This window comes from Limanda limanda, chromosome 17 (assembly GCF_963576545.1).
Source record: "Limanda limanda chromosome 17, fLimLim1.1, whole genome shotgun sequence".
Classification (NCBI taxonomy): Eukaryota; Metazoa; Chordata; class Actinopteri; order Pleuronectiformes; family Pleuronectidae; genus Limanda; species Limanda limanda.
The window spans coordinates 12635687-12652995 of NC_083652.1; the positions used below are offsets into that span (position 1 = coordinate 12635687).

The 17309-nt window shown below is 45.8% G+C and overlaps 1 protein-coding gene across 1 annotated transcript in view; it reads left to right on the forward strand.

The window, feature by feature from the left end:
- Positions 1-363: 363 nt before the first annotated feature.
- The window catches only part of LOC133023658 (microtubule-associated serine/threonine-protein kinase 1-like), a 34331-nt gene continuing 17385 nt past the window's right edge, over positions 364-17309 (forward strand). The window contains exons 1-4 of the mRNA XM_061090732.1: positions 364-465; positions 572-763; positions 7152-7183; positions 16359-16453. Coding sequence (XP_060946715.1) covers positions 364-465; positions 572-763; positions 7152-7183; positions 16359-16453 — 421 coding nt within the window. The remainder of the gene's footprint in view (positions 466-571; positions 764-7151; positions 7184-16358; positions 16454-17309) is intronic.

Consider the following 17309-nt stretch of genomic DNA (forward strand, 5'->3'; position numbering starts at 1 on the left):
GTTGCTGCAGCGACTGTCGCTCAGATTCACGGGAGACGCGGAGGTTTCAGGAACGGAGGTTGCGTGAAGAAGGAGAAGCGAGAAGAGACTGTGAGACATCTGAGGAGGAGACATCTGAGGAGGAGACATCTGAAGAGGAGGCTCCGGGTGGTGAGGACCGGACCGGACAGGCTCCTCCATCGGACCGAGGAGGTGCTGAAGGCACGAGCGCGTCTCCTCCGGCTGCTGTGAACGTGAGGAGAGGACCGTGTTATCTCCTGGAGGCTGTAGAAGGAGGAGGAGGCGGAGAGAGGAGGAGAGAGGAGGAGGAGAGAGGAGGAGAGAGGAGAAGAGAGGAGAAAGGAGCTGGGGTTTGATTCCTTCATGTCTGCCGTGGTCCTCCGGGCCTGGACACCAATTCCAACGCGCACGCACCTCTGGCACACAGTCAAGGATGCTCCGAGCCGCAGAGACAGCAGCGTGACCGTGGACACCCGGACACAGGACCCGGGGCCGTAGTTGAAATCGAACCACCGATGCTCTTCACACACAACGCTTCAATGGCACCGCTTGGACCGCGCGTATTCCCGAGCTCTCCATCGACGTGACACCGCAGCAGCTCCACCGGACCTCCACCCAGACCAGTCTATGGTCTCCACCCAGACCAGAGCCGGGGCCAGAGTTTGATCCAGTGCGGGGAACCCCCCTCCCCCCCACCCGGAGACCCGCAGATCCACGTCACGTCATGGATGACTCGGGGATAATCCGGCGCCGGAGGCTGCAGGTGAGGCTGAGGAGCTGGAGGAGCTTCTGCAGGAGGAGCTTCTCCTGATGGCTTCTCCATCTAGAAGCGTCTTTCTCTTTCTGCTCAGGTGTTTTCACGCTGATGCTTCACAGGTTCACTGATGACATGTTACTGGGAGTTCTCACTTTTCAGTTTCCAGTAGTAATCTCTCTCTCTCTCTGGCACCGAGTGGAACCTACTATCACACATATACAGTCTTTAATATATTATATGTCATGTTTCATGCTGACTCTAAGGTTGATTTTACATTATGAGCCACTTCACTGCCCATTAAAACCATCAGAACCAGTCTATAGGGAGAATCTAACTATATATTTGCTTAGAGGATTGTGACTTCATATTTTTTCCATTCACCAGTTAATCTTCCAGTCTCTATTCCCAAATAACCACCTGATCTAAATAGTGATGGAGTCATATCAGATGTTCAGAAATTGAGTCTATTATAAAAGTAATTATGAATTGATCTCTTTCTTCAGCTCGTGTATCAGAATATCTGTGACCACCCCCCCCACCCCCCCATCGAAAAGCTTTCCTATAGGTGTGTGTGTGCTGATGAGTGCACTGAAACAAAAGGATCCTACTGGAACACGTCTGTGTATTGTGATGGATTTGTGTTGTTCACATATCATCACTATGAAGCCTTTTTATTTTATTTTTATGCAGACTCCTGAATAGTCACTCAGACATTTACAGATTTTTGGAGGCTGATAATCAAAATTAGGCTAAAAAAATTCCTGATAACAATTTATTGTCCGTTTAAAAAAAATTGGCAATGATTCCAAAAAGGTCATCAGCAAATCCCTCTGACAAACACATTTTATTGCAGCATTTTTTACGGAATATTTTAAAGTTTAACACAAAAATCTTTGTATGAATAACTAAAGAAAATACAAATATATAAAGAGCTCAAATTAAGAGAAATGATTTTTAATGTAAACACAAATACTTTATTCTGTAAAATAAATAAAACCTCTCCCATCAGCAAACATGAATCAATACGTCAGTGTGAGGCTCACATCAGCTGATATCAGCTGAACGCTGCCCGGGCCGGGCTCTGATCTACTGAGATGACGTGTTCCAGAGACTGTTCATCCATTATGAAGCAGCCTGCTTAACCACGGGTCCCCCCCCCCCCCCACCCCCTCTATCTTTGTGTGGTTCAGTCAAGTGAACTGATCAGAGAGGAGCAGCCTGCAGGCCGGGTGGAGCGCCGCCTCCCGTGGGCCCGTGTGCACGTCACTGGGTGTAGGATTTGTTTTTTTACCACAGAAGAAGAAGAGGAGCGCTCTGAGGAACACTGACGCCCCCCCCGTTAGGAAGAGGGAGGTGTGGCTGGAGGGTGAGGGGGGGTGGAGGATGGATGAGAGTGGAGGTGTGTGGATGGTTCCATGTCTCATCCTCCACGGCTCGGTGATGTAGGACCGGAGCTGAGAGAGCATCCATCACAGAGTCCCACTCACAAAAGCATTTTATAGATACACTCAGTCCAGGTGAACGATTTAGTATTGTGTGTGTGTGTTTGTATGTCAGAGAGAGAGAGAGTGGTTAAAAAGGTGTTAAGTTTAATTACATGGAGTTTCCCCCATGTGTGTGTTTCCTCAAATTGTGTGTTGATGGGCTGAGCTCGTCTGTCCCGTGGGACTCATTCCAACCGTCACTCTCTCTGTCACACACACACACACACACACAGACACACAATCATTCTCCCAGCGCCATATGGTGACACAGCTGCCCCCCCCCCGCAGTTGGGGTCAGGGGGTCACACCCATGATGCATTGCTTCAACATGACTAACGTGAAATGAGCATCTTTGTGGGTCCGTGCCCGCGGTGACACTGCTGCTCTCTGCTAACAGGACAGTTTGTCCTGTGAGCAGAGAGCAGCAGCAAATATTTTTAATATCACTTTTTATCAGCACTCCACATTTAAAACTATATGATTTAAAGTTAAGATAATTAAATAATTGTGTTTACAGGCAGCGTCTTGTTTATGAGTATTCAGGATATCGGTGTCTGTGTAAACGCAGTCATTGTTTCCAGAGAACTGAAGTTCAGGACATCAGGAGTAAAACATGTTGTGGCTGAACGATAAATGCAAAGCACCAGACCCTCATCTCATGGTCATGAGTCATCCCCCCCCATCAGCCCCCTGCCTCTCCTCTGCTGCAGATGATGACTGGTCCACTCTCTGTCTCTTGGCAGCGCGGCGCTCTCTGATTGATCCCTGTTGTTCGTCTGCAGCTCGGCCCGGCACCACTTCTCTCTCTCTTCTCCGTTTCTCTCTCTTCTCCGCGGCGCGTCCACAGAATGATTGGACGGCTCGGCCTCATCCAGCCGGGGCAGATTCCGTTTCATTACCGCAGCAGCGTTTGATTCCTTTAGTGTAGGCAGATGAGAGCAGAGGGGTCGTCTCCCGGCTGGAACACGTGAACCCACTGGCCTCTCCAGTCTCTGTTATGGTTTAACTCCGGCAGCAAACCTTTACCGTGCAGCAATCCAGATACCAGACATGTCGTGGTATCAACATAGAGACAGAAGGTCCATTTTTTAAACAGTTAAACATCTTGACACAAGAAATAAGCATCGTCCCAATAATCATATCCTGGCTGTAATCATTGAATCATTAGTATTCTTCTTTGGTATGAAACAATCCACCTACTAGTTCCATAAATGTCTGTCTGTCGAATGGATATTTCACAACTCGTTCCTCTTAACTAATAATAATAATACATTTTATTCTTATGGACATAATATGTACAAATAATACAAATAAAAACAGACCGAACATGAATACAAACAATATTCAACAACAGACTAATAAAAGAAACAAATAAATACTAAAAAACATAGACAATGGTAATTTGGAAACCAGATGTTTTGACCTCAACCCCCCCGATATTCAACCCAGTGTTGCATTCTGGGACCAACGAGGATCACACACATTAACCTAGAAGCACCAACCTCAGCTCACCCCACCCCCCCATCCCCCCCACCAGCCGCAGCCAAACCCTGGATTAAAAAGCACAGCCGTCAGGAAGGGGAGCAGATATCCTGAGATTCAGTGATCTGTGTTGTTTTCTGATCTCTGATCGTCGGGCCTGTTTGTGACGGAGCCTCCCATCTGCTCTCCGTCACCCTCCACCAGCGCCAGACATCATCAGCCGAGCTCCGAGAGCGTTTAGCCGTGAACCCGGTGACGCGTCGGCAGACACAGTTTTGTTTCTTCTTCTCTCTGAACAATGCGACGTGTTGACGTTGGAAACGCAGCCGAGCGACCCCGGCCTTCTGACAGACTAATTATACCACAGGAGAATTAAAGTCGGCCGCAGATTGTGTCACAGGACAATTTCCTTAATGATATCTGCTTGTTTTCTGCTGTGTGGAGACGATGGGAGTGTGAGTCACAGACTGGTTTGCTCTGGTTCTGGTCCAATGACCACAGACGAGCTGGGAAATGAGTTGTCTCTTACGCACCTTCTTCCAAATGAAAGTGGAATTGAGGATTAGCAGAGAAATGCCGGCAGATGTTATGCGACAGTGTCAGACTAGGAAAATGTAGTAATGGAATTTCTGGTGGTTAATAAAGGCCATGACATTTGAGGATTTAGGAAATGAGCCATCGTATGAAAGAGATTAATCGACAGTCTGTTGATCCACTTTTTGTATTTCAGGCTATTTCATCTTATTATTATTTTTCAGGGAAACACGTCATGAGAGGAAGGAAGCTCGGTTTCATTGTCTCTGTTTATTCTTCCAGCTACAAAGAACCGTCAGCTTCTCCATTAATCAAGTTTGAATGAATTTGACATGACACCCGACTCATTTTGAAAATGTTCACAGACGTGATGTGCTTCCAGATTCTATATTTTGAATTCAAATGGGCCATTACAGGAGAGTACTCCCCCCCCACGTTCAAATGAACATTTAATTGTGAATAGAAAGCGACGGCCCTGCAGCCACACAGAGACGACTGCACTTTGTTTAATGTGCAAACGGGTTCTTTTTATTGTCCGGACATGTCTGAACTACAAAGGGCCTGAGACAGAGGGACATCAGACAGATCTGGGTTCAGACATGAAGAGCTAGAGTCTGCTCTAGTATTTTGCATACTTGTTATTCTGCCATTTTATGCTCTTTGTTTATTGCCCAGCACTTAGCAGCGCTGCACTAATGCAAGGATCATATTTTTTAATGAGTAAATAGTCTTTTATTTATGTGTTTACATGCTAACGCTTGCTGATTAGCTCCAAACACAAACTACAGCTGAACCCGGTGAGAGTGTCTCTAGTGCTGGACACATAAAGATGTTGATGGTGATGTTTAAACAGATAATTGGACCACTTACGTTAAGACAATTCATCCTGAGGTGGACGTGAAGGGTTGTAAAGACAAAGACCTAAAAATTCGGTACAAACTTCATGGTAATTTACCAGTTGTAGAGATACTGGGTGCAATGGAAAATGTAATATTAATGAATAGAATCTGAATCTATTGGAGGATCTCCAGCTGTTTCCTCAATCTGATATTTGAGCTCTCACATGCTGCCTCTCGAGAGAATATCAGGAGATTATCCGGAGTTCAGTTCAGTGGATATAGAGTCTCTATCCCAAGTCTGCATGTGTTTGGACTCTGGGAGGAAGCTGGAGTTTCTACAGAAAACCAAAGAGAACACGGGGGGAACATGCAAACTCCACACAGAAGCTGGAAAACTGAATCTGGAACCTTCTTGCCACTTGATTTCTGCATGGGGAAGATGGGGTATGAATATGAAGAGAGTTTTATTTAACACACAGTTCTGTGGTTGTGTTTGGAGTGAACAGCGTCTCTGGATCTTCGCTGTCAGATCTTGTCGGGGGTGTATTTGTACAGTTAAACCTCCTCATCACGGAGGGAGGCCTCCTCTTGTAAGTCATCTCCTCCTCTGCTCTGACGGCTCAGGGTCAATTAGCCTGATCAATGAAGGACAAAGTGAAGGGGGATCAATGGGTTGAATATTCAGTCGTCCTTGTTAAGAGGGATTTGTTTCTGTTAACACGTAAACCCTCAGGACGTGGAGTCAAGTCGCTCGGCAGCTTGTAAATGGCAAGATTATTATTTCTCCTCGTGTGCTGAGTGTTTCCCGCTCCGCTCGGTGTCGTGGCTCCTCGCCGCTCGGCTGAGGTCATCGTTATCCAACACGTAGACTTGACCTTGTGGACGGGCAGCTTGAAAACACTCCGCCGCCGCGTTGGAGGTTTGTTCTCGTGTTCTCATCGAGTATGATGCGTAGTTTGTTCTTTAGAGGAGATCAGTAGTGGCTGTTTCACACAAACACACACACAGACACTCACAGAAACACACACAAACGATGCTGAAGGCCAGAAGACTGCGAGCTCAAGGATAAGGCCTCCTCCCTCTCTCCTCCCACCCTCTGCTCCACCCTTGTTTACACCCCCCCACTCTCTATCTCGGCGTGCAGGTTTTGTAAACAGCCCGACTGTGCTGGCATGAGATCTGGCTCCGTTCACACTGTTTTCATTCTGCTGCTGCTTCAGCCCAGCGTCCCAGAGAGAGAGAGAGATTAGTTTTGGCTCGAATCAAGCCAACACGTCGACCGGCTTGAAAACAAACATTGATGCAAATATGTACTGTGGGTGCAGGCGAAGATAACCAGGATTTATTCAGGTCAGATTAATCATCACTGGTGCAGCGTCCGTTCCCAACCTGCCTATTTGGAATGGGCGGTTCCCTCTGTCTGTGGTGATGCTGGGTGGAGCTTTTCTTTTGTGAAACTGTAAAAACTGACCTGCAGAAATTGAGCCGCAGCAAATAAAGATCTGCTGCTGAACCACAAAACCCTGAAACTGAACCAGCGCTGCTCAGCGTTCGATGAAGCTCGACACAGTTCACAGAGCTTCTGAAATTATCAAAACCACCATATATCTTCCTTAGGCCTTTAAAAACACACACCAATAAGATGAAGGGTTCTCTGGGCCACCTACAGACAGAGAGAGAGACAGAGAGACAGACAGACAGACAGAGAGAGAGAGAGAGAAAGAGAGAGAGGGACAGACAGACAGAGAGACAGACAGAATCCTGTAATTACAGCAGCTTTCCTGAATCACCACCTTCTCCAGATCCCCAGAGGCCTCTCAAAGCCCCAGTAGGTGAGCTGTATAACTGAGTAACACTCACTTAGCACCACCCGGCTCAGCTGCTGTTGTCGTGGGCTACGTGTCAATCTGTCTGTTTTCAAATGAGGAATTTTCAGGATAATTTCTCCTTCCCTGGGAAATCTTTATCACGTTTTTGTGTCATAGCTATAATGTGAACGATTGTATTTTTCTGTACCTGATCTCTTTTCTTTTGTTTTCTTTGTCTTTCTTCCAGAAGGATTTGCCACTGCCTCGCAAGAACAGCAGGTGGGTGTTACCTTTATTCATCCCTCCCTCTTTCCGTCTCCCTCCCTCCCTTCCTCCCTCCCTCCCTCTTCTCCCTCCCTCCTCTGGGGAGAGTATTGGTTCCTACATGAAGAAAAACAATGACTGAAGCTTCTGTGCTTCTAGTCATTCGTCAACAACATCATACTGGCAGGATTTCTGGGATGAACGTGGTTTGGACGTTGTGTTTGAAGCTCAGAGGCTGATTGAGTGTGTTCGAGTGTGTGTGTGTGTGTGTGTGTGTGTGTGTGTGTGTGTGTGTGTGTGTGTGTGTGTGTGTGTGTGTGTATGTGTGTGTTCTTGTGTGTGATGCGCGTGTGAAGGAGGAGGAGCTGGGAGCTCTGGATGCTGTCCATGGTGCTGAAAGCCATTCTGTCCTTTCCTGTGTCTCATTTCCTTTTTCTTATCTCCTCCTCTCTTCCTCTTGCTCAGTTATTAATCCTGTTTCTGTTACAGTCTCGATTCCACCCCTCGACCTTTCAGCTCCCCTCCGCTGATCCCAATCACAATTTATACATTAGGATTCTGAATAAAAACACATGATTCATTCACAAAATATGATAATTTTTATAGATTCAGCTATTCAACAGTATGTCCAACACAGTGGAACATTAAACATTTACCTCAGAGCCACAGGAGGTGGTGGAGACCAAACAAGGAACAAAAACTACAGGGTGATTTATTAAAACCATCAGAGGGTCAAAACATGAATAATATTGCTCTGTAATAATGATGTAAAAAAAATGATATGCAGATAAATATGTTCACAGTGGTCGATATTGATAATTGTTCAGTGTTATACCTCCTCACTGGACTTGTACATTACACAACCAAAATATTTTGTATTTTGTAACGATAAGAAACATACAACGAAGATTATTGATATTGTTTTATTGCCGAGCTCTGATCTGAGGACTCGCTATATCACTACGTAGTGTTTGGATAAATGAGGATGAGGAGTCTATTAAAAAAGAGGGCGTCGTAATGGAGGCTCCTCAAGTGCTTAATCTCTTTGCACAGTAGTAAGTGTAAATATTTGTGTGTGTGTGTGTGTGTGTGTGTGTGTGTGTGTGTGTGTGTGTGTGTGTGTGTGTGTGTGTGTGTGTGTGTGTGTGTGAGTGTCGTCACAGCCCACTCCCCCCCCCATCGCACTGCCCCGTCCATCTTCTCCGCTGCCTCCTCATCCTGAGTCATCGTGTGTAATCAAACGTGAAATGAAACAGCGAAGCATCTCTGTTTGTGTTTCCATCTCGCTGCTGTTCCTCTCTCTCGCCGCCGCGTCCTAACTTCACCATCAGGCCCCGACTGCTCGCTCTCTCTCTCTCCTCAGCATCACATCCCGTCTCCCTCCTGCAGGACCTGATCGGCCCAGCATCCATTATGGATGAGCCCGGTGGAGCCGGCTTCACGTTCAATCTGCCTTTCACCAGCAAACAATCAGATTGTGTGTGTTTTCATTTTCTTCCCGTCTTTGATTCCATTCAGAATTCGTCTCATTGTTATATATCAGCTCCCAGAAGAGGTGTTGTGTCTTTCTGCTGAGATGAGGTCTCCTCCCTTGACTCTCTCTCTCTCTGCAGTGAAGGTTCTGGTTCTTTCCGTGGACGCACAATGTTAAAAAAACAAAACCACCCCACCTTCGTCCTTCCCTCCCTCCTTCTCTCTCTCTCTCTCTCTCTCTCTCTCTCTCTCTCTCTCTCTCTCTCTCTCTCTCTCTCTCTCTCTCTCTCTCTCTCTCTCTCTCTCTCTCTCTCTCTCTCTCTCTCTCTCTCTTGTTCTCGACCACACTCGCCCAGACGCACATCTCAAGGTTGTGCAGACAGAGCCACCGAACACGTTGCATTGCGATGTCATCCTCTCAGCGACCTGCTGCTTTCTGACTCCCTCACCGCTCTGCTGCTGCTGCTGCTGCTGCTTGTTGCTCAGAGCGACGCCTCCATACTCAAACTAGCAGAATGTTCCGACGCACCAAAAGGTAAGAGAGAGCAGGGCGAGATCATTCGGCCTCCGAGTGACGTGACTTCTGTTTTCCGTTCTCCTCCCTCTTGGTCTAAGATGCTCGGTGCATTTCCCTGTTCAGCTACAGGCTCAGTAAACATTACAGAGGCTCGTGAGATTTCTGCTCACTTCTGTGTGCACGATGAGACTCTTAGGTGGTTTTTAGTTGATTGCAGAATATTGTCATAGTTCATGGTTTCCAGGTTGGATTAACTTGAATGAACAAATATAAATAGGTACAAAACTCATAACACATTATCACACATCTACTCTGTAAACAGGGAAACGATTCAGTCCAGAGCTCAGGCCCTGATGGTTCCCTTCCGCTAGCTCTTCATCTCATGTTATCATTAAATCAAATTCTATCTTCGTCGTCTAATCTGACAAATTTTTTTGCAAGACTAATTACATTCCCATCAGCCTCAGCTGTAGTCTGTGTTTGATGCTGATTGGCCAACATTAACATGCTAATATGTTCACATAATGAAAGGAAATGCAAAACATCACACCTGCTGAACATCAGAATATGTTAGCGAGTCGACATTAGCATTTAGCTCAAAGCAGTTTCCTTAAGTACAGTCTGAGAATTATTCACATAGTTTCCCATTAATTATCGAAACTGTGGCAACCTGCCATATTTTAATACTCAAATTTTCTAATTATAATCTGTATAAAGTAATTTTATGTAAATAACACGTGACTAATAGGCTCATTAACCACATGTTTGAAATGGAAGTTTAGTATAAAAACCTTGAGATTGAGATTAATATCTCATTTAATAACTGTGGCTGTGGTTATGTTTTTGTTGACGTTAAAGTAATGTTAAGTTATTGTAACGGTGACTCATCATGTTGACATTTAGCCGGGCTGCAGTTTTTACTGATTCACCGTCCGATCAAACCCTGATTACATGAGTCAAAAATGAGTCACACAACATGAGATGGAATTTTTCTGATTCACCGACACGGAGAGATGTTTTTCTGAAGTTGGATTTTTTCGGCCGGTTTTATTTGAAGTTTTTATCTCGCTGAAGTTTCCTTGTGCAACTTAAGCTGCTGCTTTGAGGCATGAGCTGAACCGAGTGTGAGAATACAAATTGTCTAAATGGACTTTCTATGGAGTTTCAAGAAGAATACTAATATCTCAGGATAAAATCCCTACCCTTCTAGTCCCACAGTACCACAGTTTTGAAATGATCAGTATTTTCCTTTGTGGATTTAACCGATGCTTTCAGTCACTCTCATGTCAGGAGTCTGTAAATTTGATCTGGCATTAAAGCGCCAGGGGCTTCCTCTTCGGCGGCGGCAGTAGTGACTTCACGCTGAGTCTCGCAGAATGACTTCAGTGTCCCCTGCTGATCATGGATTAAACCAGAGACTCACCTGAGCCCAAGCACGCAGGAGAACAGATGGAAATACTGCTGAGGTTTCACCTTTTTGAATGCTCACTACCCTCCTGCAGTGCTGCTCACACCCAAGAGGAATAGTTAAAAAGAAATCTGGGGCAAACAACAGCTCACCTGGTTGGGCGGGCGGCCCACGTACGGGAGCTTGAGTCCCTGCCTTCCCCTCCGCTCTCTCTCTCTCTCCCTTCCTCACATAAATCTGTCCTATCGAATAACGGCTCAATGCTCAGAGAATAACTTTAAGAAATGTATTCAGTGCACGGAGAGTTCCCTACAGTGGCTGGAAAAAAGTTTATTTCTCAGCTGCGACGACAACGAGATCACGAAGTAAAGTCACCGCCCGGAACGAGCGAAAGGGAAAAAAGTGATTAAGGGGACGGAAGAGGAGGAAGAAGCGGGGGAGGTTGCGCAAGAGGTGAAGAGAGGAGAGGCTAAGATGGAGCGCCGGGCCCTGGGGTGATCTCTGTGTCGGCTCCTCCATTAGGGACCAGCTCGCCAAGGTTACGTGAGCACGACACGCAAACTGCTCCGAGTGCCTCTCTCTCTAATTCCTTCTCTTATCTTTTTCGTTTTGTCCTCCTTCGTTCTCCTTTCATTCATCCGTCTGTATTCCTCCGCACGTCAGGGTCGATGAAGAAAAGATAGGAACTGGCCTTGGACCCATTGTTTAAAAATGTGTTTTGATGATGAATCCGTAGCGTGCGTCAGATGTCGCATCAAAAGCAAAGTGGAAACACGTTTAGGGAATTTTGTTAATTGGTTGGAAGTTAACTGGAAGCTCCGAGTCAGCTGCTCTGTGCTGCAGGGCACACACACACACAACTCACACACACACACACACACACACACACACACACACACACACACACACACACACACACACACACACCTTCTCAGTAACTAAATAAGCCATTACACTTCACTAACCCAGTTACGTGCACACCACGGAAGGTCAGAAAGAGGATGAGGCACCTGAATCAAAGTCTTAGCTTCTAAAAGCCGCAGCTTTCCTCAGGAGGGGCCCAGGGTTCGATACTCATACTCACACACACACACACACACACACACACACACACACACACACACACACACACACTCACACACACAGGTGCCACATCCACCATTAGCTGCTGATTTCAGTAAAGGTCTCTGTCCTGTGAGAGTAATGAGACTCTTATTCTCTTTGATCCTGCTTCTCTTACAGGAAAGTGCACGTGTGAGGACACAGACTTCCCGACGGCATTAGATCCCCCCCGCTTGACAGATATTGCTGCAGTCAGCTGTTGTGTAGTTCCCTCAGACCGAGACTTTACATTTCAGACTATTACCGAAAGAATCGGGCCGAGGGGCTTTGAAGGGATGTTTGAGACCCGAGAGAAAAGAGGACATGGTGACTTTTCTCCTCATCTATGTTTCCAGCCACTTTTTGACGTTAACCGCAGTGTTCAGTGCAATCGGGTGGAGATCTGATGGAGCTAAGTGAGGACAGTGTCCCGCCTCCGGCCCTCGACACGACCGTTTAGCTTCTGCCCCCCCCTCTTACCGCTGCTGTGACCCAGGAGACACAATGGTTAGGTTTAGAGACTTATGGGAATAGGAATCAATAACCTGTTTGTTTACTGTTACCGCGCTGTTCACGGTGTAAAAGCTGAAATGACTGTTTCACTAATCACTTCATCATTAAATTCAGTGGAAGGAAGAACCCGTTGGTGCAGATCCCGGAAGTTTTTTGTGATTTTTAAAGGTCGTTTTCTGACATTTCTATTTATTTCTCAGAGGATAATTCATGTGACTTGATTTTAAAAAGAATCTTGCATATCTAGGGAACTGATATTTAGGAGTTTGTGCAATCGGGTGCAGCTTCAATGGGACTTTTTGGAAGTCTCATTTCAGTGGTGATTAAAAAGAGTCGTAACAGCAGATATTAATCTCCTCTTCTTTCCTCTGTGTAGGTTTTGTTTTCTTAAAAACTGCTTCACGTCCCTATTACCCACTTTTGTAAAATCTAGTTTCCTTTTATCCGATACCAGGTGTTTGTCTGACATTGTTCCACTCCATAAATTGTGTCCTTCCTCTTCTCTCAGATTCTCTATCTCACTCGCTTGCCCCCCCCCACCCCCATCAGTGACAGGAGTGTTTCCTGTAATAAGAGGTTCTTCTCTCTGGTCCCTGGTCGCTGTTATCACACGCCTCCCTGCTGCACGCTGCGTAGCAACGAGGCGTCATGTGACCACGACGCCTTCCACTCCCTCGCATTGTGGTGGAGGCTGACTTCAAATTTATTTTGGGCTTTGTCTCTGGAATCGTGTCCCAGTCTTTATAAAACTTCACGACAGTAAAACAAAAGAGCTGCTCTCCAAGAAAACAAAAATATCGACTATTTGATATTTCTTCTCTTCCTCCTCCTTCACCTCTTCCCTGATTTCTCCCAGTCGTCTTTTTTCCACTAACAAACTAGTGATTTATTCAGCTCTCCCTTTTCTCCGGTCACCTCTCCCCAGGCTGCAGAGGTAAACAAACTTCTCGCCAGCTTCTTTCTTCTTCTCTCTCTCTGCCTCCTCCCTTTCTTCGCTTTGAAGCGCTCTTGCTCGTAGCCGTGCTTTCTCTTTCTTCTCTCTCTCCGCTGCACCAATCTCTCCTCCTCTCCGCCTCCCATCCACTTCCATTTGACTTTGTGTATCACTGCTACATTTGTGCAGGTCTCATATGAACGGGTGCTTTGGTTCGATCAATATTAATGGTCCCCCTGCTGTGAGGTAGAGAGGGAGGAACATGCAGAGGATGAAGGCTCCTGTTTGTCTGGCTTTGTTAGAGCCATGATTTCCCCCATCGGTGTCATCTGCTCCCAGCGAACAATACTTCCCCATGTACTCCTAATGTGTGTGCACGTGTGTGTGTGTGTGCGTTTGTGTGTGTGTGTGTGTGTGTGTGCGTGAGGAAGAAACTGGGTCATGTTTGCCTTGCTCATGTGTGGGTGATGAGCACCACTGGGAGGCTTTCAACCTGCATCTCTAATTCTAGTTTTTCTCCCCTAGTATATTTCCATTCAGTTTTGCAGTCACCCTACGAGGATTCACTTACAGCTCACACACCTCTCTCTCTCTCTCTCTCTCTCTCTCTCTCTCTCTCTCTCTCTCTCTCTCTCTCTCTCTCTCTCTCTCTCTCTCTCACCTTCTTTCTCTCTCCCCACGTGCGTCTCACAATCATATCTCACCTTCCCGCCCGAAACGCAAATATTTGATTTGCTGTCTTTGCTTCCATTTTTCGTCACTAGGAGATACACAAGTTTCACACCATCTCCTAACCTATTCTCCATCTCTCCTCTCAACCCACAACAGCCAGTACAGCCCATTGCACCCCCCCTTACCCCCCCCACCCACTCCTATATTGATCTTTTCTGACCATCTCATAAGAAACAGGCCTCGGGCTTCCCCCCTGAAATCTGCCCTGTGGATGTGGAAAGTAAAAACATGTCAGCTTGTGTCTACATGGTAACATACAGCTCTGAATACTGAAAGCAGTGTGTGTGTGTGTGTGTGTGTGTGTGTGTGTGTGTGTGTGTGTGTGTGTGTGTGTGTGTGTGTGTGTGTGTGTGTGTGTGTGTGTGTGTGTGTGTGTGTGTGTGTGTGCGTGCGCGAGTGTGCGTGTGCGAGCAGTCAACCGCCATTGATTTCCTGCAGCACTGACAATCCATTAAAAGTCCTTCTGCTTGGTTTTTATTAGTTTTACACTGTCCTTCCCTTTACTAAGAAGAAGCACATACACACACACACACACACTATCATTGTACTTCTACTGCAGACACTCGTTGTTGAACCTCTTACCCTCCTTTTTGTCCATACCAAGAAATTAGGGGGGACCAGAATATTCTCACTCCTTGCATAAGTACAAGTACACACAGGTACACGCATACTGAGTGATATCAGAGTTGTGTGTGTGTGTTGCACTGAGATTTTTGCCGCCTCAGAGAAACAGGTTCACAGCTATAGAACAATGTCAGGATGTAATTGATCCAATTTAGAAAGTGTAAAATGGCACGATAGCAGTTAGTGGACCTGCATGTGAAATGCACCCCCCATTGGCATCTGTGATCATTATCCATAAGACCTGTTATAGATCGGATTGATCAGAGCGTCCTGCGACCTGTTAACATAATGAAAAGAGGCCGAGGAGAAGAGGCAACGTTTTCAGACCCTGTTGTAATATTTTAGATTTGATCCACTGAGTTTCCAGCTTTCATTGGGCTCACCAGTATGAGCGGACTGGGTTCAAACATCCTCGTGTCATTGGCTGGGATCTAGTGTCTCCTGCTGGGAAGGGAGCTCCGTGTTTATCAGCTCATCTCAGCAGCGGAAAAGAAACAGAGACGAATGCATAATTCTGTTAAAAACGTAACTTGACTTGACTGCATCTGTTTGGAGCCACAAGAGCCTTAATACGACTTTCCATACATGCAGCATTCTCCCCAACAACCGTCGTCTCTCAACAAACTGGTTTTATCCTTTGATTCATTCATGGACGCCTTATTTATATCCACAAGAGTAATATAATTGGGAAGAAAATACAGGATTTCACAGATCTCTGGTCGAGGGTCTCTGTCCGTGAGTAGAGCTGCAGAGTGTTCTGTTTTCAAACGGTCAAGACGTTGTGTGAAGATGTGGGTCAGAGAAGAACCCACAAAGTTGTTTTCACTTTCCTTAACATTGTGAGATACATTTTTTACCGTTTTCCCAAACTAATGCCTGGATTTTGATGGAACAACCCGGCACCTTAAGGGAGCTGTTATAAATGAGGACTGTGAGGTGTGAGCTCTCCTGAGTGACGTTCTATTCAGGTTCGTGTAATTGTGAAATCCCTGTGAGATCATTCATTACTTCAATCAGCGGAGACATCATTCATATCCAAATGTGTTATTTAATAAGCGCTGGAGGTGTTATCGTATTCACGTGTCGATCCGATCTCAGTCTTCTCACGTGTCTACAGCGCCAGTGAGTGTGTGTGTGTGTGTGTGTGTGTGTGTGTGTGTGTGTGTGTGTGTGTGTGTGTGTGTGTGTGTGTGTGTGTGTGTGGTGTGTGTGTGTGTGTGTGTGTGTGTGTGTGTGTGTGTGTGTGTGTGTGTGTGTGTGTGTGGTGGAGGTGGTAGTGTCTCTTCATCTGACCGTGGACACGATGGTGTCTCTGTTTGCGTTTGTTCTCTCCTCTCTGTTTTTTATTTGCATTTATTCATGCCCCTCACGTCGCCTCGGAAAACAAGAGCACCCTGTGCCGTGCATGTTTAAAAAGCCTTTGAAAATACACAACAACCGGCTGCAGAGCGAGAGTTCAAACAGAATAAGTGTGAATATAAAAAGGTTGTTTAGCTGGCGGCCTGACGGTGAGGATGTGGTACAGTAACACATCTGGACTGACTCACTGTTAAGTACCTCACACACAATTAAGCTGGTTTTCCTGCGTTATGTTTATTTTCTGCAAACACAGTCGATTCCCTTACGGCTCTAATCTTTCTCTTTCTTCTCTGCTTGTTGCCGCTAATCTCTCCAACTTCTCCGCTCTTTCATCTTGTTCCGCCCTCTCTCCCCTCGCCTCTTATCTCGGCCGAGGGGAAGCAGACAGGGATGAATGACGGAGGAAATTGAATCCTCTTTATCGCGGTGGTGCTCCCACAGCGAGCCACTCATTTGCTCGCTTCGCCTGCACATATAGATTTGCACCCTCACATAATAATCTCTCTCTTCTCTCTCTCTCTCTCTGCAGTTGTCGTGCGAGCAACAGGAAAAGCCTGATCCTGACCACTACCTCTCCCACGCTGCCTCGCCCTCACTCCCCGCTGCCGCTCCCTGGACACCTCGGTACGTACGGTCACGCATCACGTTAGCTTGAGCCTTTTCAGAAAGGTTAATAAGTTCTTGGGTTGTCCGTCCGTCTGTATGTAGCATTGTGAACACGATCACTCAAGAACATCTTCAGGAAATATCTTCAAATTGAGTACAAATCTTCACTTGGACTCAAAGATGAACTGATTAGATTTTAGTGCTTGAAGATCATCTCATGTTCTTGTGAAGGTGATATATCAGGAAATTTTATTACATGTGACACAATCACTTGTGGATGACCTGAAGTCAAAGGCTGCTGTGACCTCAAAAAACGATATCTTTGCCTTTTGACCCTAATATCTTAGGAACGCCTTGAGAGGATCCTTTCAAACATGACACACGTATTGAATTCAACTCACGGATTAATTGATTAGAGTGTGGTGGTCAAAGGTCAGAGGTCAAGGTCAAAGTGGCCTCTTGTCACTTTATCAGAATCAGAATCAGAATTCTTTTAATTGCCAAGTATATTTGCATATACAGGAAATTGCCTTGGTGTGGTTGGTGCACTGTACATAAATAACAATAAGACATTAAACAACAATATAAAACAATATAAAACAAAACAAAACAATATATTGAAAACTATTTAATCCAGAATGTGGAACTGTTCCACGTTTGACCTGGTTTAGTTTTAAGTTACCACGACTTGACTAAGGTGCTCGTTGCTCGTATTCATTCATCATTGAAATGTCCATCAATCAAAAAACCGACATTAACGTCCACAGAACAGGACACATACAAATCTCCGGCTACAGAACATTCATCAGTCTAAAAATCAATGTCAGGCCTTTATGGTCTGGAAAAACAATCAATATCACACAATTTCACCCCC